Consider the following 21,686-nt stretch of genomic DNA (forward strand, 5'->3'; position numbering starts at 1 on the left):
AGTTACAACATTAGAGTGTCTAGTTTGAGAAACAGACGCCTGTTGACTCTGGGATGCTGGCCTTCTAGGTAGAGTTGCAAAGAAAAAGACATATCTCAGACTGGCCAATAAAAGAAAAGAATAAGATGGGCAGAAGAACACAGACACTGGACAGAGAAATATTGGAACTGTATTTGCAAGCTGGTTGCTCAAGGCACACACACTCACTCACTGGCTAGTTTTCCCCAAGGGAATTAGTTTTGAATGTACCATACCGCCCTCTGCTGGACGTTGTCTGCAGATGACTTCTTGACTTCTACACAGTGGTGGATGGGAAAGCACTGCTCTCTGGGTGCATTGCAGCACTCTACAGTGGCGTCCTCTCCTTGTCTCCATTCCATCATCCGCACTGATCTTTCACCTATCCTATATGTTTTCAGATCTGTGCAGAGGAGACAAGGAGAAGAAACCACTTTAGACTATGGAGATGCACCCCTTTCTCTCAAAGGCTCCTCCTTCTCTCATTCACACTGACCACCACACTGCCTTGCTTCTGCTTTCACACTGACTCCATTCGCTCTGTTATGATTTTGCTTTTGCTTTTGGGTGACTTTCACACTTTTCCCCCCTTTTTGGTTTATATTTCTTTCTCTTATTTATTTTCACCCGGTCTCTCTGGTACTCACCCCCCCACCCTCATCCTGTTTTGGCTGCCAGCGTTCACGTCCCTCTCATCCAGCCGCAGTGTGGGTGAGTTTGCCACCGCTGGCACTGCTCTACCTCACCCGGGTGCAGGTGCTCACAGTAAGTTCTCTCCCTCTCACTGGGCTCAGCCTCTAAATATTGGAAAAAAGTGTTATGAAGAGACAAATCTAAGTTTGAGGTATTCGGATCACAAAGACAATTTGTGAGATACAGAAAAAATGAAAAGATGCCGGAGGAGTGCTTGACATCATCTGTCAAGCATGGTGAAGGCAATGTGATGGTCTGGGGGTGCTTTGGTGGTGGTAAAGTGGGAGATTTGTACAGGGTAAAAGAGATCTTGAAGAAGGAAGGCTATCACTCCATTTTGCAACGCCATACCCTGTGGACGGTGCTTAATTGGAGCAAATTTTCTCATAGAACAGGACAATGACCCAAAGCACAGCTCCAAACTATGCAATAACTATTTAGGGAAGAGCAGTCAGCTGGTATTCTGTCTATAAAGGAGTGGCCAGCACAGTCACCGGATCTCAACCCTATTGAGCTGTTGTGGGAACAACTTGACCGTAGGGTACGTAAGAAGTGCCCATCAAGCCAATCCAACTTGTGGGAGGTGCTTCAGGAAGCATGGGGTGAAATCTCTTCAGATTACCTCAACAAATTAACAACTAGAAGGACAAAGGACACAGTTATTATTTCAATTGGGGCGGCAGGGTAGCCTAGTGGTTAGAGCGTTGGACTAGTAACCGGAAGATTGCAAGTTCAAATCCCAGAGCTGACAAGGTACAAATCTGTTGTTCTGCCCCTGAACAGGCAGTTAACCCACTGTTCCTAGGCTGTCATTGAAAATAAGAATTTGTTCTTAACTGACTTGCCTAGTTAAATAAAGGAAAAATTAAAAATCATTATTTATAACCTTGTCATCGTCTTGACTATATTTCCTATTCATTTTGCAACTCATTTCATGTATGTTTTCATGGAAAACAAGAACATTTCTAAGTGACCCCAAACTTTTGAACGGTAGTGTATATATTTTTGTATTCTGTATTGTTGGGAAGGGCCCGTAATTAAGCATTTCACTGTTAGTCTACATCTGTTGTTTGCAAAGCATGTTTTTGATATTCAATGTCAATGTGCTTTTTTATTTACACCCATCTAACAATAGGTGTCCTTCTTTGTGAGGCATTGGAAAACCTCCCTGATCATTATGGTTGAATCTGTGTTTGAAATTCACTGCTCGACTGAGGGATCTTACAGATAATTGTATGTGTGGGGTACAGAGATGAGTCAGTCATTCAACAATAATGTTAAACACTATTATTGGAGTGAGTCCATGCAACATATTATGTGACTTGTTTAGCATGTTTTTAATCCTGAACCTATTTAGGCTTGCCATAACAAAGGGGTTGAATACTTATTGACTCAAGACATTTCAGCTTTTCATTTCTGATGAATTTGTAAACATTTATTTGAAACATAATTCCACTTTGACATTATGGGATATCACACACCATCTCAATTTAATAGAACACATTTTTAACCTTTTTTGATCTTGTCTCATCGCTGCAACTCCCCAACGGGCTCGGGAAGCAAAGGTTGAGTCATGCGTCCTCCAAAACATGACCCGCCAAATCGCATTTAACACCGGCCCGCTTAACCTGGAAGCACCAATGTGTTGGAGGAAACACCGTTCAACTGATGACCGAGGTCAGCCTGCAGGCTACCGGCCCATCAGAATTAGTTGCTAGAACGCCCGGCCAAACCCTCCCCTAACCCGGACAACGCTGGACCAATTGTGCGCCGCACTATGGGATTCCCGATCACGGCCGGTTGTGATACAGCCCAGGATCAAACCCGGGTCTGTAGTGACGCCTCTACCACTGCGGTGCAGTGCATTAGGAGGCCCCAATTTAATCAATCACAGGAAAATTTGGAAAAGGTGTGTATACTTTATGTATGTATATGTAAACTCAGCAAAAAAATAAATGTCCTGTCACTGTCAACAGCGTTTATTTTCAACAAACTTAACATGTTATGTTCATACAAATATTTACACGTTTCACGCAATAATGTGTCCCTGAACAAAGTGGGGGTCAAAATCAAAAGTAACAGTCAGTATCTGGTGTGGCCACCAGCTGCATTAAGTACTGCAGTGCATTTCCTCCTCATGGACTGCACCAGATTTGCCAGTTCTTGCTGTGAGATGTTACCCCATTCTTCCACCAAGGCACCTGCAAGTTCCCAGACATTTCTGGGGGGGAATGGCCCTAGCCCTCACCCTCTGATCCAACAGGTCCCAGACGTGCTCAATGGGATTGAGATCCAGGCTCTTCGCTGGCCATGGCAGAACACTGACATTCCTGTCTTGCAGGAAATCACGCACAGAACGAGCAGTATGGCTGGTGGCATTGTCATGCTGGAGAGGATGTCTTCCCGGTAATGCACAGCGTTGAGATTGCCTGCAATGACAACAAGCTCAGTCCGATGATGCTGTGACACACTGCCCCAGACCATGATGGACCCTCCACCTCCAAATTGATCCCTTGCTCCTGTCTAGGCGTCTCACAGTACGGACATTGCAATTTATTGCCCTGGCCACATCTGCAGTCCTCATGCCTCCTTGCAGCATGCCTAAGGCACGTTCACGCAGATGAGCAGGGACCCTGAGCATTTGTTTTATTTATTTTTTCTCAGAGTCAGTAGAAAGGCCTCTTTAATGTCCTAAGTTTTCATAACTGTGACCTTAATTGTCAGGTGCATGTTCATTAATTGTTTATGGTTTATTGAACAAGCATGGGAAACAGTGTTTAAAACCTTTACAATGAAGATCTGTGAAGTTATTTTGATTTTTACGAATTATCTTTGAAAGACAGGGTCCTGAAAAAGGGACGTTTCTTTTTTTGCTGAGTTTATGTTTCTAGATTTCAGAGCTGGTGTTCGTCATCAAACTGTATAATCCATGGTAAACGCATTCAAAAATATAACACACGATAGACAAACTTTAGTCAAACCTAACTTTTATTCAAATAACATGTACAGCTCTATGCTCTACAGTAAGCTAACACAGTAGTGCGGTAGAGACGGGGGTTGGGGGGTGCTCAGCAAGGGACCATATGACACAGCACACCTCGGGGTCTTGAGAGGAGGCGCCTTCAGAGTGTCTCACGGCATACATTATGTTGTATGCCATAGGGAACGTATGAAGTGGTGCCTTTTTTATTGCTTGAAAAGACCAAAAATATCAAACAAGATTAAAACCAAATACTTATTAAAATGCCCATGTAGCGGACATGAGTCGGAGAGGTAATGGTGACACCCACTAGTATGAAATAATGTTGCGGATTTACCTCAGTGATCTCTGACTTTGTCGGGATTGACCTCTGGGCGTCAATGGCAACAACAACAACAAAAATGGCTCATCAAAATGGAAGACATTCTCTGCAGGAGAAATGTATTCAAATGTCTCCCTCATCCTAATTTTCTTCATGCTAGTGAGTAAATATATAGAGAAACATTTGAGGAAATGTGGAATTGGAAACCAAATAGAAGATAGGAGTGATATAGTATCTCAAAAGTCTTTACTTGATTCCTTGTGTCTGTTCTCCTTGACACCTCCTCAACGCATCAGAAGGAAGAAAGGAGAGCAGGATGGGAAGATATGAGTTTTCTATGAATAATCAACTAAATGCTTTTATGATTCATCCTCCCCTGGTATCCAGAAAGAGGATAACATTGACGGAACTCAACACTAAGGCTTGCCTAATAAATCAGACTGATATGAATTATTGGTATACAGTCTGAAACAAAGTTTCCTTTCAAGCCAGAATCTTCAATAAAATGACGTTTGAACTTACTCTACCTGTTGTGAGGTTGGTCCTTCAGAACATCCACAGGTAAGTATTATTTACCCAACGTTTACCTGCCGTTGCAATTTCTATCACCTGGCACATTCGCAAATCCATGTAAACACCTGCAAGACTTCGGTTAGTATTCATTAATCTCGTGCATGTACTTCCGTCTCGCGCATATTCCTTTGGTCTCGAGCAAACGAATATTGATTGCCACACACAGAGACCTGCGTTTTGAAGTTGGTTTACTAATTTTGATCAACTGAATGACCAACCCCACGCACAATTGGCTGAGTAAGTTCAAATATAATTGTATTCAACATCCGTGGCACTCAAGGGACGTTTCGTTTTTTTTCTATGTAATTGTGCATGGCTGTGCTGTAACTCTAAGACAGAAAACCAGACAACTGTGTTGGGCCTCTTTGGCTCATCATTGTCATCATAAAACATATTTCACCACAATCTGATTCAACAGGATATTAAAAGCTGTTTAGCATTTTGATTCATTAAGAATAAAGGGATAGTGTTTTTATTTGTTATTTATCTGTGATATAATATCGTATCAGCGTGTCACTCTTACACATTTCAATGTCCAAAATGTGTAAGATTTGAAGTGTCAGTCTTCTCTGTTCTTATTGCTTAGTTGTAGAGTATTTTGGACATGGCTGGCTCTAGCCACAGACCACATCTGTACCTACACCACTATAAGCACAGGTATATCACAAGTACATCATCCAAGGATGTTTGCTTTACACGAAAGCTTAACAGTCTAACTTCTAGTTCCCTAAGAATCACATGTGCTGTATAAAAAAAAATTCAATGAGGATTGCCATGTTACTGTAATTTTGATATTGAAATAGGGAATGTGTTCTCAGGAGCTGAGGAAATAGTGCACAGTCATGACAAATTGCTTGCCTGCAGGCTAAGGGTTAAATTACATTGACCATTAATCTGGGCACCATGGCAGAACCTCCTTGCATTTTTTTACACGGAAAGAACGTTGTGCCTATGGGACATGGGACATCTTTTAGGGGGCTTGACAGCAATTGTTGCCAGCAACGGTAACTGCAATTTATCAGTCGGTTACTTTTCAGTAATGAGACAGGTTCTTCTTACATTGTTGTTTTTTACAACGTTAAATGTCTGCACTAAATTCAACCCATCTTCACTTATTCAAAGGCATTCCATGACAATTCCTCCTCCAAATGCCTTATAGACAGATAAATACGGAAAATAACAATAGTTTTATAACATTATGTGATATAATAAACAATCAGTTAAATAAGTTTAAATATTAAGTTAAACAATTGTAATAGAACATATCCTTCTAATACCTTTTACAGTATTCCATTTTACTACATGTATATAATAATCCATAGATGACTCTTGTCCTGTGTGGTTCAGTTGGTATAGAACGGTGCTGCTAACGCTACGGTTGTGGGTTTGATTCCCACGGGGGACCAGTATGAAAACCTATACACTTCCTTAAGTAAGTGTTTGCTAAATGACATTTTTTTTATGTCCTCCTTGTTATATTTAGTTATAATCAGACTATATATATGTGTGTGTATATGTACATTCATATAAGGGTTATGATATATTACCTCCCGAGATAAACGTTTTCAAAATGTAAGAATCTGACATTGAATGTAAAATCCACCAATTTTATCAACTAAAAGCTCATAAAAAGTCAAATAGATTAGGCTAAATCTTCAGATCCATTGACACCCCACATCTTAATCTGTTTGGGTGCTATTCTGTCTCTACACCATCTGCTAAATGACTTAAATGTAAATGTAATTGGCTGTTTCTATTGTGTCAAATAATGACTTTCAACAGATGCTGCCTCCACAGCTATGAATCTACCATGTACTTGGAATCTACCGTGTATATAACCAATATGACCCTTTTACTTAAGAAACATTTTCTCCTCTCAGCTCTCTGAGACTTGAGACAAATCTGCCAGAAGGCCCTAACAACCCTTTTTGCTTGACTAGTAATAGTGAAATCAATAGTGAAATCAAATCAGCCATAAAAACACAAAGAATTCAAATCAAATCAAACACTCTTCTCTGTGTACGGTATTACAAACACCTCACAAAACCTGAGAGAAACATCTGGCCAAACTGGTCCCAATATATTATCACCCAAAAGTGTCCTGTTTATGCAAAGCATCTGCTAGATTACAACCTATTCCTATTTACCCAGGAACTCCAGTTTAACTCATCCAAAAGCTTCAACAATGTTTGAAGATATTCCCCTAGTGGTTTTGGGGCTGTGGTTGGCCCTGTCTGGGGGTATCGTTGGACGGGGCCACAGTGTCTCCCGACCCCTCCTGTCTCAGCCTCCAGTAATTATGCTGCAATAGTTTGTGTCGGGGGGCTAGGGTCAGTCAGTTATATCTGGAGTATTTTTCCTGTCTTATCCGGTGTCCTGTGTGAATTCAAGCTGCTCTCTCAATTTTATCTCTCTATTTTTTCTCTTCTTTCTCTCTCTTTTCTTTCTTTCTCTCTCTCTTTCTCTCTTCTCTCAGAGAACCTGAGCCCTAGGACAATGCCTCGCCTGATGACTCCTTGCTGTCCCCAGTCCACCTGGCCGTGTTGCTGCTCCATTTTCAACTGTTCTGCCTGCGACTATCGAACCCTGACCTGTTCAACGAACGTGCTACCCTGCTGTTTTCGACTCTCTCTCTACGGCACCTGCTGTCTATAACTCTGAATGATCGGCTATTAATCCTGAGGTGCTGACCTGTTGCACCCTCTACAACCACTGTGATCATTATTATTTGACCCTGCTGGTCATATATGAACGTTTGAACATCTTGGCCATGTACTGTTATAATCTCCACCCGGCACAGCCAGAAGAGGACTGGCCACCTCTCAGAGCCAGATTCCTCTCCAGGTTTCATCCTAGGTTTTCTGCCTTTCTAGGGAGTTTTTCCTAGCCACCGTGCTTCTACATCTGCATTGCTTGCTGTTTGGGGTTTTAGGCTGGGTTTCTGTGTAGCACTTTGTGACATCGGCTGATGTAAAAAGGGCTTTATGAATACATTTGAATGATTGTAATCCTGTGATCTAATATGTTTTTCGTTTTTTTTAAGTTCAGAGGCATATTTTATTTGAAACCCACTAAGATGTTTGTGTCAGGCCAGTGAACTAATGTTACTTTAAATTATTGTATAACATATATAGTGTGCTGTAGGCCTACCTATTGTATGACCAATGGAATAAAGAAAGATTCAGTGGGATAGGACGGCATGACTACCCCTCTTGGACCTGTGGGACCTTTGCCAGTGAAGGCCAACAATGAAGATCTGAAGATCAATCGTGTTCACAGCAAGGACATACACAGATGCAGATGCTCAAACGCTACCCAACTGTGACTCAGCGCAACAGAGGTCAGACACGTTTTTTCTACAAGGGCGACCCAGTGTTGATTTATGGTTGGCCCTAAAACGACACAGTAGGTGCTGTGGTCTAAGGCTACAGGCCATAGGTTAAACTAACCTCCACAAAGGACGCCATACTCGGATAAGGCCCCATAATAACGTTATATAGAGCGACGCCAGTGTAAATGCATTCAACTACATGATTCCACACATTGACGTGAAGTGATTTGTAACAACAACCCCCTTTGGGTGTTCGTACACCTGGAAGTTTGAGTTAATTCAGGTCATGTCAAAATTTATAATTATAAAAAGTGTCCATTATAGCAATACATCTAAATACCAGTCATTCAAGTTAATAGGATTATAATCAACAATGCTATATTCATTTCAGAATCAATTCCATCAAGGTGTAGGATAATGGGGCAATTTACAGTATTAATAAAATCAGACGGTCATAGGGATGATGATTACAATTATTATGATGATAGTAATGATGATGCTAGTGATGATGATGCATTTCTAGGGATGGTCACAGTGGGGATAGCTATTCAGCCTTGATCTGACCAGCCAGCAGTTGGCGCTGTGGCCGTGGCTGCCATTCTAGGAGGTGCTCCATCCTGGGGCTCCATTGGCCCCTCTCCACCCCCCTCCTCCTCCCCTCTTTCCCCCACCAGAGGAGGCTGTCTGTGGGCCGGGGAGTGGGAATGCCTGGCCCTGGACCTGTGGTGCCTGCGGTGAGGGTGGAGGAACAGCGCTGGGTCAGGCATGGCGGTGGGCTCTGCGGGACCCATCACCTTCTCCTGGGGGACACACTCCCTGGCCCTCTCCGCCCGGAGCTGGTGCCCTGATGTGGCCCTGCTGCCCCTGCGTTTAGGCTTTACCACAGGGGAGGCTATGGCGGAGCTGGCGTTGGAGGCATTGGAGAAACCGGAGGGCGACTGAGGAGAAAATGGAGAAAAGGTGGCCGTGTCCCACTCAGCTGCTTGGCTGTACTGGAGCCCAGGGGGTTTCCCATGATGATCCCTATTCTCCCGGTTCTCCCTGAGGGCCTGCTGCCTCTGCTGCAGTCTCTGGTGGTGCAGTTTCTGGCGGGCGGCGTGCAGCTGGAAGGAGAGGTAGGCTGCCGCCTCGGTCTGCTTCTGCAGCTCTGTGTTGAGCACCGTGGAGCGGTGGCTGCGGCTCTTCAGCTCGTCCAGGAAGCGGCGCTCCTTGTCCTTGAGGTTAGCCCGCAGCGCGCCTACCAGCACCCCCTTGTGAATCAGCTCTTTACGCAGCTCTCCCAGGGTGCACTGCTGCTCGGCCAGGCGATCTTCGACCTCCAGACAGCGGGCCTCCAGCTGCTCTTCCTCCTCCGCCAGGTCTGAGGACAGACACACAAACACACAAACATAAGCACACACAAGTCAAATCATCAGAGATTCACAGACAGATGACCAACATACAGACAGAAAAACAAGCCCCAAATGCAGCTGCCAGATTTACATTAAGGGCAGTGTGTACTTGGCATCTATTACCCATGCTGACATATTACCCACACATAGCACTCCTAACCCCATCCCCCAACCCCCTGTTCATCTGGACATAGGACCAGAGAACAGAGCATAGAGCACATACAGATAAATAACACACAGCCTGGATATGATCCAGTCATTCAAATGGATATGAAATGAAATAATGACCAGAGTTTGCTGCTTTCAATCACCAATTTACCCTCAATGCACATTTGTGGATAATCTGGCAGATAGGAAATGGTATTTGGGTTTAGGGATTGCCTGGACAAAGGCAGAAGACTGAGCACATATGTGCAAAGGATTACAGAGCCATTGAGGAAATCCCTGCCAGTAGCCACCACCCAATCCCTACCAACCACGGTATGGCCACTGGCAGGATGTGCCATCTGCTGCCACTTACCCACTATAGAGAGAGATTGAAGATAGCAGACTGGCAGAATGCTCACGTGCAGTGGTGGTGTGATTGGAGGGGAAGGAAGGTGATTGTTTTGGTGGGTTGGTGGCCGATATTTAATTCAATCTAGTAACATAATAACTTATTTCCCAGTGGACAAAATTGGCTGCACTGATGTCATCATTACACCAGGAGTTGGCAGTGATAACATCATTGCATCCAGTTTTAACCGCCAGTTTAAAATCATTGTACAACATTTTCAGGGGTTTTTGGTCAAACCTACAGTTCTCCATCACATTGAAATCCCTCTAGTAGGAAAAAAAGCCTTAGTCAGACCTAACTGTAGCTGTACTGTAGCTGTGGATTTGGGCTTAGACAGCTGTGCAAAGGGAGAGGAATTACACCACAGCCTCTGGTATGCTGGTTGACCCAAGAATTAGGTCAAAGAAGATGGATGGGAAGGAAGAATCCCCCAAAAAGAGAAGCAAAAGGTGCTGTGATTAGTTGAAACGTTGATATGAAATCCTTGTAAAATGATCAGTAGAGATATTCGTTAGGCCTTTATTAGGACTGCTGCATTACGTTTAGAATATGAGGAACCTGATATTCATATAAGTAGCCCTTCCTTCCTCTATCTCCTTTCTCACCCTCCTCTCTTTCTCTTGTTCTTCTCTCCTCTCATCCCTCTTAATCCCTCTCTCTGTACCAGTCTCTCTCATTCCATACCTCTTTCTCCATCCCTCTATCTTAATTCTTCTCCCGATCCCAATCACTATTTTACAGATTTTTCTTTCTCCATCTCTGTTTCTCCCCTCCCTCCCTTCATGTCTCTCTCCCCTCCCCCTCTCTCTGGGTAACCCCAGCTCTCTCTCTCCTGGGTGTAGTTCTCCCTGGTCTCTGTCTAACTGTCACCCACTAGACCAGGGTGGTGAGGTCATGCTCCAAATATAGAAAATGCTATGTAATCTAATCTCCATTTCTCCATCCTTTTCCCCTCCCCCTTTCTCTCTCGCTCTCCCTCTTTCTCTCACTCCCTCTTTAGTACTTTATCTATCTCTCTCTTTCTCTCTCTCCCCTCTCTCTCACTCCCTCTTTACCACTTTCTCTGTCTCTCTCTTTCTCTTACTGTCCCTCTAACACTTTCTTGTGCCCCCCTAACTGTACCATCCTCCCTTGTCACTCCACCTCTCTGTCTCAGCAAACAGACTGTAATTGGATCCCTCCACCAGGGCACAGAGGAACATGAGAGGGGAGTAAAAATGGATGGATCAATTTGCGAGGATGGAGGAGTGGGGGGGGCTGTGGCGGAGTGATAGAGCAAGGGATGGACTGCTCTGGAAAAAGAGGGGGGTCCTGGGCTGCAGATGGGCGTGACCCCCCCATCTCCTCCTTTCTTTCTCTCCACCACCCTTCCCTCCCATCCCCTCTGTCTCTGTAATTATCTAAGCTAAGATATTAGCATAATATCCATCTTGTATCTAGACATTCCAATTCAACAAACAACCTATTAAGGTGCATACACAGCCTTTTGTCTGATGGTTCATATTCATATTCATGAACTCTGCTGCCAATCTACCCAATGCCCATCCTCCTATATGTTTTTCCTGGTAAAAGCAGATCAAAAGCCATAAAATGTCAATCAATATGATGATTGTTTTGGAATATGGTCTTTATGGGAGAGGGAGAAGGGAGAGATTGTTTGGGGAGGTCGATCACAGGGATGTCCGTTGGGGGATGGGTAAAGTGAGGGTTACTGCCATGAGGGTGAGATGGGGAGTTGGGGTGATGAGCCAAAGAGGACAAACAGTCAGTGTCACAAAGCCAAGCTTGGAAAGAGAGGGGGGGGAGAGAGAAAGAAAGAGAGACACAGAACTTACCCAGTTCACTCTTGCCTGGAGGCTTCACATTCAGCTCAGATGTCAACTCTGAGAAAACAGAGACAAGAAATGAGACATCAGTGAGACAGAGACATGAATGAGTAATGTGTGAGACAGAAATTAGTAATATGAGTAAGTCTAGGAGACAGATAAGAATTTAAAAATATAAAAGAAAGGAATGCGGGGATGTGTCTCATTCAAAGACTAAATGCTAAAACTGATCGAAACTAGGGATTCATATTTTCACAAAAATCGACAAAGTTTCAATACCAGGAATAATTCATATTTAACCCGAGAGTCTCAGGGAAATAAAGCAAAAAATCGGAAGTGCCATCATAGCCGCGGGAAGTGCTGCAGCACCCCCTGATAAATCACCCCAAAAATACAAAACTGTTGTGCACTAGGTCTTTATTACTCCTGCAAAATAATCTTCAACAGAATATTTCCTCAGCACTCATATGGGCAGCAAGTCGGCCTTGGCTATGAGTCAGCGCAGAGAAGCAGGGGAAATGTTATTGCGGTATTTTGACATGCATAGACAAGAGACGTGCTTTGATAATGCAACCTCTGGATTACAGAATAAAGTTAGGGATTTTCATGCAAGACAGGAATCAGGATTTTAGGTTTCACTAGGATTGGGACTGGATAGGAAAATATCCTAGGCTCTAGGATAGAAGACTACATTTTCCTCATGCCTCCCCGAATTGTTTACAGACTTCATTTCTGTGACAGAGATGCCTATGTAGTGAATTGTGTATAAGCCTACCAAATTTGTGACTGTCTGAATATTCACCATGACAGCTAAAAGAGGCACACGTTATTTTGTAGTCAAAGGGCTTATAGTAGAGGTTTCCTGTAGGGTTTAACTGCATTCGGGTTGCGTGTGCAGTCCGGCAGTGTCAATTATGCATACACTTTGAATTTATGGCGACTTTGTGTGAAGTCAATGCGCTAGATAGACTAAATGCTTCATTGACAATTTGTTTGGATAATCTGCTGTTTTGTTTTTTGCTGATCTGACACTGTGCATGTGTAGGGCCTGCATTAGTGCTAACATTGGGGGGAAATTGTGTCATTTTTCATGTCTTTCATTAAATTTTTTCAGGAAATGTGAACCGTGTTCTCGGGACAGTCCCGGGATCCCTGTTACCCGTGTTCATCTCTACTTGTAATTGTAGTGCTATTGAAGTAGCCTAGTGGTTAGAGTGTTGGGCCAGTTACTGAAAGGTTGCAAGTTCAAATCCCAGAGCTGACAAGGTACAAATCTGTTGTCCTGCCCCCTAGGCCGTCTTTGAAAAATAAATAGTTAAATAAAGGTTCAAAAAAGTGTTGCTATTGAATATGTCCAATATATTTGTTTGCATCTAGTCTGTCAAGTAACTTGATTGCAGACAGTTCAAACAGACATGATTAGGGCCTTGTGTAGACTGGACATACAGTAATCACATTGAGTTAAACTGATTCTGTTTATCTGGGTGGACTCTAAGCACTTCTCCAGTCAGCACAGACAGACGCCATGCTTGGGTTGCCCTCAAGGACAAAGACTAAAATATACTGTGCAGTATTTATTTTCTTTCCCTGCCCATGCCCTCTCACTCACATGAATAGACAGTTTACCTCCCAAAATAAGCACAGTAAATCCTTTAACCTATCACCCTTCTTTGCTTGCTCAGCAAATCCCACCAACCTCCACAGAGAGAGAGAGAGAGAGAGAGAGAGAGAGAGAGAGAGAGAGAGAGAGACAGACAGACAGACAGACAGACAGACAGACAGACAGAAAGAAAGAAAGAAAGAAAGAAAGAAAGAAAGAAAGAAAGAAAGAAAGAAAGAAAGAAAGAAAGAGAGAAAGAAAGAAAGAAAGAAAGAAAGAAAGAAAGAGAAAGGGATGATGAAAGAGAAAGAGGGGGAGGATAATAGATGAACCACAGCAGAGAGGAGGAATCATACCATCTGACTACCAGGAACAGGAAGGTATTGACCTGTGGTTCCCTTTCATGGAAACCCTGGCTGTAGTGGGGAGAGGATTCACTGAGGTAAACCTGCTCTGTTAAAGTTAATAGTCCCAAGGAACTATTGTGCTGAGAGACTGGTACAGTAGGCTACATTGAGTTTGTATCTAAGATTTGATGGCTATAGCATCTTTGCTGTGTATAGGCCTAGTCTGTCAGTCAAACCATAACACCATGTGGTGTTATCCCTTTAACTCAACAGTAGGAGAGCCGAGGGCAGAGAAGAGATGCATCGAGGCTACATCTTGTTCTGCAGTGAGGGCTCCCTCTGCATGGCTTGCAGTAATACTGCTGTTGTAAAGAGGGTCACAGTCTACTCCACTAGTCTAATTTGATCTGACCACCCCTTCTCTCTCTCTCTCTCTCTTGCTCTCTGGATCTGTTCTTTGCTGCTGACGTGTCAAGTGGACAGAGCTGAGCCTCCTTCATATGGGTTATGACATCTGTCTATGGATTATGTATGATGTGTGTGTGTGAGAGAGAGAGAGAGAGTTTATTAATTCTGTAATGGATTCTGTCCCACATCGCTTGCCACAAAGCCTGATTAAATACATACCACACCATACATTAGTCACTGACAGGAAATTATGTAATTGTGTGTGTGTGTTTGTGATGTATAGACGCACCGGTGCATCGTTTCTGCAAGGACAGTATCTCCAGGTGTAGGCCATGCAGTAGGGTGAGATGTTCCTGTCTGAGAAACACTGTACTCCTCTCAACACTCTTCATCTGCATGTCCAAGGTGGAGCCTGTAGGTTCCATGATGACACACCTGTCCTGCACCCTGCACAGAGAACGGGGTCAGAGGGCGTTAAGTAAGCAATAAGGCACTAGGAGGTGTGGTATATGGCCAATATACCACAGCTAAGGTCTGTTCTTTACGCGCAATGCAACGTGGTTTATAATGGATGTTTTGAGCCCTGAATGCTGATTGGCTGACATCCGTGGTATATCAGACTGTATACCACAGATATGACAAACCATTTATTTTTAATGTTCTAAATAAGTTGGTAACCTGTTTTTAATAGCAGTAAGGCACCTCGGGGGTTTGTGGTATATGGCCAATATCCCACGGCTAAGGGCTGTATCCAGGCACTCCACATTGCGTTGTGCGTAAGAACAGCACTTAGCCGTGGTATATTGGCCATATATATACCACTTAGTGCCTTGTGACCTAATTATACCTGCATGTGTATACGTGTCACTTTTCTGCTACTAATAATGAACAATAATAAAAGGATTACAAATGTGTGTGTGTGTGTGTGTGCGTGCGTGCACGTGCGTGCGCGTGTAATGATGCATTTGCAGTATCTTTCCCCCTTCTTTATTGAACTTCCCTGTAGGTTAATTATTTAATGTTACTTTATAATGCAGTTTAGAATACCACCTGACATACATTTTCCTTAAGCATTACAACAAGAGAAACACCGAAGTCTCCATATATTCTAAGATAAATAAAAACCCACATTGATTGATGATGGTGATGTCAGGCAAGATAACGTGTGTATGAGTTCACCATTGAGGTCATGCGGTAAAAGGTTCATCGATCACCCAATAGAGAGATGGGAGAAACCAACGCAACATGCTTGGTAGGTTACGGTATGTTGACAGTCCTAATACGAGTATAATTCAATTTATCAATAGATCACATGCCTACAATACACTCAATAGATGTGGAAATGTTATGAAAATGATCCATGCTTACCGTGCTATTTTAGATAATTTTGAACGGAGTCCCACAGAATTACTATATGAAATTCATAAGATCTATAAACAAGTTCTTCGATCCATACATTATTGTTTTCCAGGAATGTTCCAAAACCATTTATACTATTCGTCCAATAATTGAGCTCAATTCAACATTATCTGCCGACGACAACGTTGTATCAAGGACGAAAGACGACGAATCTATCAAGGATAGCCTGTATGCAGAAAAAAATCAGCGACGCATCGCACAACGGTCCTGAGAGGCTACAACAGGATAAATATATATTCCTTACTGCCGCACGATATCGCAGCGTCAGTCAATGTTATTGCAAAAATAATACTCATACCAAGGTCACCATAAGCAAGTAGATTGTAGCCTACATCTGTGTAACATATTGAAACGGAGCGCGATACATTTCGACAGGCGCAGCATCCCTCTCCTCCCTCGTCTGTTGGGTTGCGCTGGTTGAGCTGGTACTGTAGGCTACTGTCGTATGATGAAAACAAGACATCGTGACCGGAACACGCGAGATGATCGTACGACTAGACTGCAGCTTGTTGTAAGAAGTGGCCGTACCCAATATCGACTTTTGCCAGGATCGATATAGCAGTAGTCCGAAGGTAGAGACAGGACAGGAGAGCCTTTATTATGAATATTAAAATGACTGTACTTTTGGTTAGACAAATGTTGGGGTGGCACCAAAGCCAGGTCTCTTACGATATCAAATGGGCTACTTTGAGGGGGGGGCAATGTCTTGCTAGGCTTGACGGATAGGCCTAGCTGTTAAGACTATAGGGAAATGATCTACGTTTCTAAATAGTTTCTCAACATTTGGCATAATAATTAGGCTTAATTGGCCATGAATTAAGTCTGTCAATCATTGAGTCAACCTGGTCTCAGAGCATTTAGTATTTTTCTTTACGTTAATCCGAGACCCTACATTTAGTATGAAGTATGATATGCTACATTTGGTATGATATTTATTAATTTGTGAATGTCCATCACCCATTCATATGATATGTTACAAATTACAATTCGTATTATATGTTACGAATTTGCAAAGCGTACAATATGTTATGAATTTGCTAAATGTATGATATCTTTACGAATTCAAGCTAGGTGGCTAAGGTTAGCTAGTTGGCAAACGTTAGCTATGCTAGGGTTACGGTTAAGTTTAGTGTTAGCTAAAAGGGTTAATGTTAGGGTTAGGGGAGGGTTAGCTAAGATGCTAAGTAGTTGCAAAGTAGCTAAAAAGTAGTAAGTAGTTGAAAAGTTGCTAAAGTTGTCCGAGATGAGATTCAAACCTTTGGGTTGCTTGATGTTCGTGTTATATGCTCACCCCGACCAATCACCGTACTTTTGTTTTTGCCTTACGTGACCATCTGTCTTATGTAACCATATCTAACATAACATATCCTACTAATTTGGGTGTCCCGGATTTACCTTTACTAATGTTACGTCTAGTCTATGAGACCAGGCTGTGATATTGAGTTACTGATGCCTCAAAGATGTTGGCAAACATCTGCACCCTGTAACGTCTGCTTCCAACTCACACCCTCAAACATGTAGATCCCCTGAACGCAGATCCCAATGACCTGAATTCTAATCACCTGTTCACACATCTGTATGTCATTATCCCACACTATTTAGTTCAGTTCTTTGCACCCCATCACTGTGAGGTGTTGTTTGTTTTGTGACACACAGCTTTTTGAGTGCTGGGTTTCCCATGAATGATAGGCGTTGTTAGCGAGGCAGGCAAAAACTATTCCCTGCCTGTACTTTATCAGATTTCCTGTTATCTCCCTATTGCCTGATCTCCCGGACGATGTTACTAGCCTTTTCCCTGCCTGTACTGTTGCACTTTTGGACCCCCTGTGTATGACCTTCTGCCTGCCCCTGTACCCAGCAACCTGCCTCCTCCTGTGTATGACCTTCTGCCTGCCCCTGGACCCAGCTAACTTCCTCCTCCTGTGTATGACCTTCTGTCTGCCCCTGGACCCAGCTACCTTCCTCCTCCTGTGTATGACCTTCTGCCTGCCCCTGGACCCAGCTACCTTCCTCCTCCTGTGTATGACCTTCTGCCTGCCCCTGGACCCAGCTACCTTCCTCCTCCTGTGTATGACCTTCTGCCTGCCCCTGGACCCAGCTACCTTCCTCCTCCTGTGTATGACCTTCTGCCTGCCCCTGGACCCAGATACCTGCCTCCTGTGGTCCTTTGCAACAAACACCTGGTGCGCCCTGCGCTTGAAACCAGCTCTCTGTCTTCCCTCGTGTTCATTACTCAACCACTGATGGAAAGAATACACAAACTCATTTCCAATGTTATGTTTTTTATTTTCAGATTAAAATACTAAATATCTGTTACATTGGAATCTTATTAATTACAAAACCCCAATTAATTAAAAAAACAGAATAAAAAAACAAAATTATCATCCTATACATAGTTTAGACAAGATTGTATGACATATGATCTACTCAGGGGGAAAGGCAGATAGGCTTAAACATACACAGGTACCTGCCAAAATAATGGAAACACTTAAGTAAATGAAAGGGAAAGGTGCATAGGTGCAATGAAAGGGAAAGGTGCATAGGTGCAATGAAAGGGAAAGGTCAGTTGTACAACTGAATGCATTCAACTGAAATGTGTCTTCCGCATCTAACCCAACCCCACTGAATCAGAGAGGGATCAAATGTATATTGAAAGCAGGTGCTTCCACACAGGTGTGGTTCCTGAATGATTTAATAAGCAATGAACATCTCATCATGCTTAGGACCATGTATAATAAAAAGGCTGGCCAAGTTATTCTTTTGGCTTTTATTTTGGCTACCATGGCTATGCCCCCATAGGATGACAATGCCTCAAATCTTCAGGGCATGAATGGTCACTGAATGGTTTGATGAGCATGAAAACGATGTAAACCATACGCCATGGCCCCACTGTCACCAGATCTCAAACCAATTGAAAACGTATGGGAGATTCTGGAGTTGTGCCTGAGACAGTTTTCCACCACCATCAACAAAACACAAAATTATGGAATATCTGTTGTGTTGTGACAAAGTATACAGAAGATAGCCCTATTTTGGTCCATATTATGGCAAGAACAGCTCAAAAAAGCAAAGAGAAATGACAGTCCATCATTACTTTAAGACATGAAGGTCAGTCAATTTGGAAAATTTCAAGAACTTTAAAAGTTTCTTCAAATGCAAAACTATCAAGCGCTATGATGAAACTGGCTCTCCACATGAATGGAAGACCCAGAGTTACCTCTGCTGCAGAGGATAAGTTACCAAACTCAGAAATTGCAGCCCAAATAAATGCTTCAGAGTTCAAGTAACAGACACATCTCAACATCAACTGTTCAGAGGAGACTGTGTGAATCAGGCCTTCTTGGTTGAATTTCTGCAACAAAACCTCTACTAAAGGACACCAATAATAAGAAAAGACTTGCTTGGGCCAAGAAACACGAGTAATGGACATCAGATCAGTGGAAATCTGTCCTTTGGTCTGGAGTCCAAATTGGAGATTTTTGGTTCCAACCGCCGTGTCTTTATGAGACACTGTGTGGGTGAACGGATGACCTCTGCATGTATATTTCCCACCATAAAGCATGGAGTAGGAGGTCTTATGGTATGAGGGTGCTTTGCTGGTGACACTGTCTGTGATTTATTTTGAATTCAAGGCACACTTAACTAGCATCACTAACACAGAATTCTGCAGCAATACGCCATCCCATCTGGTTTGGGCTTAGTGGGACTACCATGTGTTTTTCAACAGGACAATAACCCAACACACCTCCAGGCTATGTAAGGGCTATTTTACCAAGAAGGAGAGTGATGGAGTGCTGCATCAGATGACCTGGCCTCCACAATCCCCTGACCTCAACCAAATTGAGATGGTTTAGGATGAGTCGGACCACAGAGTGCGTGAAAAGCAGCCAACAAGTGCTCAACATATGTGGGAACTCCTTGGAAAAGCATTCCAGGTGAAGCTGGTTGAGAGAATGCCGAGATTGTGCAAAGCTGTCATCAAGGCAAAGGGTGGCTATTTGAAGAATCTCAAATATAAAATATATTTTGATTTGTTTAACACTTTTTTAGTTACTACATGATTCCATATGTGTTATTTCATCATTTTGATGTCTTCACTACTATTCTACAATGTAGAAAATAGTACAAATAAAGAAAAACCCTTGAATGAGTAGGTGTTCTAAAAATTTTGACCGGTAGTGTACATGTTATAGATTAAATAATGAGCAAGATACTGTATTTGTCTGAAGAAAGCGTGTAAGTAATCTCAGGCTCTGCACGGTGTTCAAATAGCCCTTGTCACTTTTTACAGCGCCACTGATATTCAAGTTGAATAGTCCTATCATCTATCAGTAATAATGAAGGAAAGAAGATAAGGCAAGGAGGCGTTTCAAGATTTTTGGGACATCTGTGGACTGTGGTGCTGGGTAGAAGTTGCCTCTAACGACTGGCCCAAGGTCAGATATTTTGACCATCCTCATAATGGTTAAGGCTAGGATTTGTGGTTGGGTAATCAAGGCCTGTATTCATAAAGCGTTTCAAAGTAGGAGCGCTGATCTCCGATCAGGTCCCCCCCATCTATTCATTATAATGTAAAGGCAAAACTGATCCTCGATCAGCACTCCTACTCTGAGTTGCTTTTTACAGGCCTCCCAGGAGGTTGGTGGCACCTTAATTGTGGAGGACGGGCTTGTGGTAACGGCTGGAGTGGAATTGGTGGAATGGTATCAAATACATCAATGGAATGGTATCAAATACACCTAGATCTTTGGTGGTTAAGGCCATTTCTACCTCAACACGGCTAGGTGGGCCAAAGCATTGTATCTGCTTTAGTTTTCAAGATGATCGGTCCCCAGTGAGTGATTAGCTGGTTTTCACATATTGTGTATATTTATGTATTCTGAACACATGTCTGTTTGTTGGCAATGTCAATTCTTGCACATCTTTTCAAAATACTTCACTAGCTGGGCAGCCCAGCTGTTTTTAGAGAAGATTGAATTGCAAGGTATGCTATATGTGTAGGATATGCTGTGTTGGCTAATATGTACATGACTGTTCAAAAGTTTTGGGTCACTTAGAAATGTCCTTGTTTTTGAAGAAAAAAGAATGGTCCATTAAATTCATCAGAAATACAGTGTAGACATTGTTAATGTTGTAAATGACTATTGTAGTTGGAAAAGGCAGATTTCTTTAATGGAATATCTACATAGGCGTACAGAGGCACATTATCAGAAACTATCACTCCCGTGTTCCAATGGCACGTTGCGTTAGCTAATCCAAATGTTTCATTTAAAAGGCTAATTGGTCATTAGAAAACCCTTTTGCAATTATGTTAGCACAGCTGAAAACTGTTGTTCTCATTAAAGAAGCAAGAAAACTGTCCTTCTTTAGACTAGTTGAGTATCTGGAGCATCAGCATTTGTGGCTTCGATTACAGGCTCAAAATGGCTAGATAAAAATAACTTTCATCCGAAACTCATCAATCTATTCTTGTTCTAAGAAATGAAGGCTATTCCATGTGAGAAATTGCCAAGAAACTGAAGATCTGGTACCACGCTGTGTACAACTCCATTCACAGATCAGCGCAAACTGGCTCTAACCAGAATAGAAAGAGTAGTGCACAACTGAGCAAGAGGACAAGTACATTAGAGTGTCTAGTTTGAGAAACAGACGCCTCACAAGTCCTCAACTGGCAGCTTCATTAAATAGTACCCGCAAAACACCAGTCTCAAAGTCAACATTGAAGAGGCGACTCCGGGATGCTGGCCTTCAAGGCAGAGTTGTAAAGATAAAGCCATATCTCAGACTTGCCAATAAAAATAAAATATTAAGATGGGCAAAAGAACACAGACACTGGACAGAGGAACTCTGCCTAGAAGGCCAGCATCCCGGAGTCGCCTCTTCACTGTTGACGTTGAGACTGGTGTTTGTGGGTACTATTTAATGAAGCTGCCAGACCAGAGGTGGCAGAACGGAGTGCTCGGGTTGGGGTATAGGGTTTGAGCATAGCCTGAAGGTAGGGAGGGGCAGATCCTCTTGCTGCTCCATAGGCAAGTACAATGGTCTTGTAGTTGAGGGGCATGGGAGTTCTGATTGGTTCCAAGTTTGGCGAATTTGCCTGAGCAGAGTGTTGAAATATACTTATGAGAAAATGTGCAAGAACTGAAGGTGCCAACAAATTTTCCGGTCATCATAAGAATGTTGTACTCTCATATATTTAACAAAAAATCAGCTCCTCCCTAG

The 21,686-nt window shown here is 42.9% G+C and overlaps 1 protein-coding gene and 1 long non-coding RNA gene across 3 annotated transcripts; one reads left to right on the forward strand and one right to left on the reverse strand.

Moving 5' to 3' along the window:
• The first annotated feature begins 2,737 nt into the window (after positions 1-2,737).
• Positions 2,738-7,774, forward strand: LOC127930768 (uncharacterized). Its single transcript, XR_008139366.1, has 2 exons — positions 2,738-4,574; positions 7,063-7,774. It is a non-coding gene; the product is annotated as an uncharacterized LOC127930768 (long non-coding RNA).
• Positions 5,043-16,094, reverse strand: LOC118371583 (uncharacterized). Of its 2 annotated transcripts, none has more exons than XM_035757214.2 (4): positions 15,763-16,094; positions 14,335-14,492; positions 11,700-11,747; positions 5,043-9,277 (listed from the first exon to the last, which is right to left on the reverse strand). In XM_035757214.2, the coding sequence occupies exons 2-4, from the start codon at positions 14,468-14,470 to the stop codon at positions 8,466-8,468; spliced, it is 996 nt and encodes a 331-aa protein (XP_035613107.1). In that variant the 5' UTR covers positions 14,471-14,492; positions 15,763-16,094; the 3' UTR covers positions 5,043-8,465. The 2 variants fall into 2 exon arrangements, with proteins under 2 accessions (XP_035613107.1, XP_035613029.1); XM_035757136.2 differs by having other exon boundaries at positions 15,414-16,093.
• Between the last annotated feature and the right edge of the window lie 5,592 nt (positions 16,095-21,686).

The sequence above is a fragment of the Oncorhynchus keta genome, chromosome 1, assembly GCF_023373465.1.
Source record: "Oncorhynchus keta strain PuntledgeMale-10-30-2019 chromosome 1, Oket_V2, whole genome shotgun sequence".
Classification (NCBI taxonomy): domain Eukaryota; kingdom Metazoa; phylum Chordata; class Actinopteri; order Salmoniformes; family Salmonidae; genus Oncorhynchus; species Oncorhynchus keta.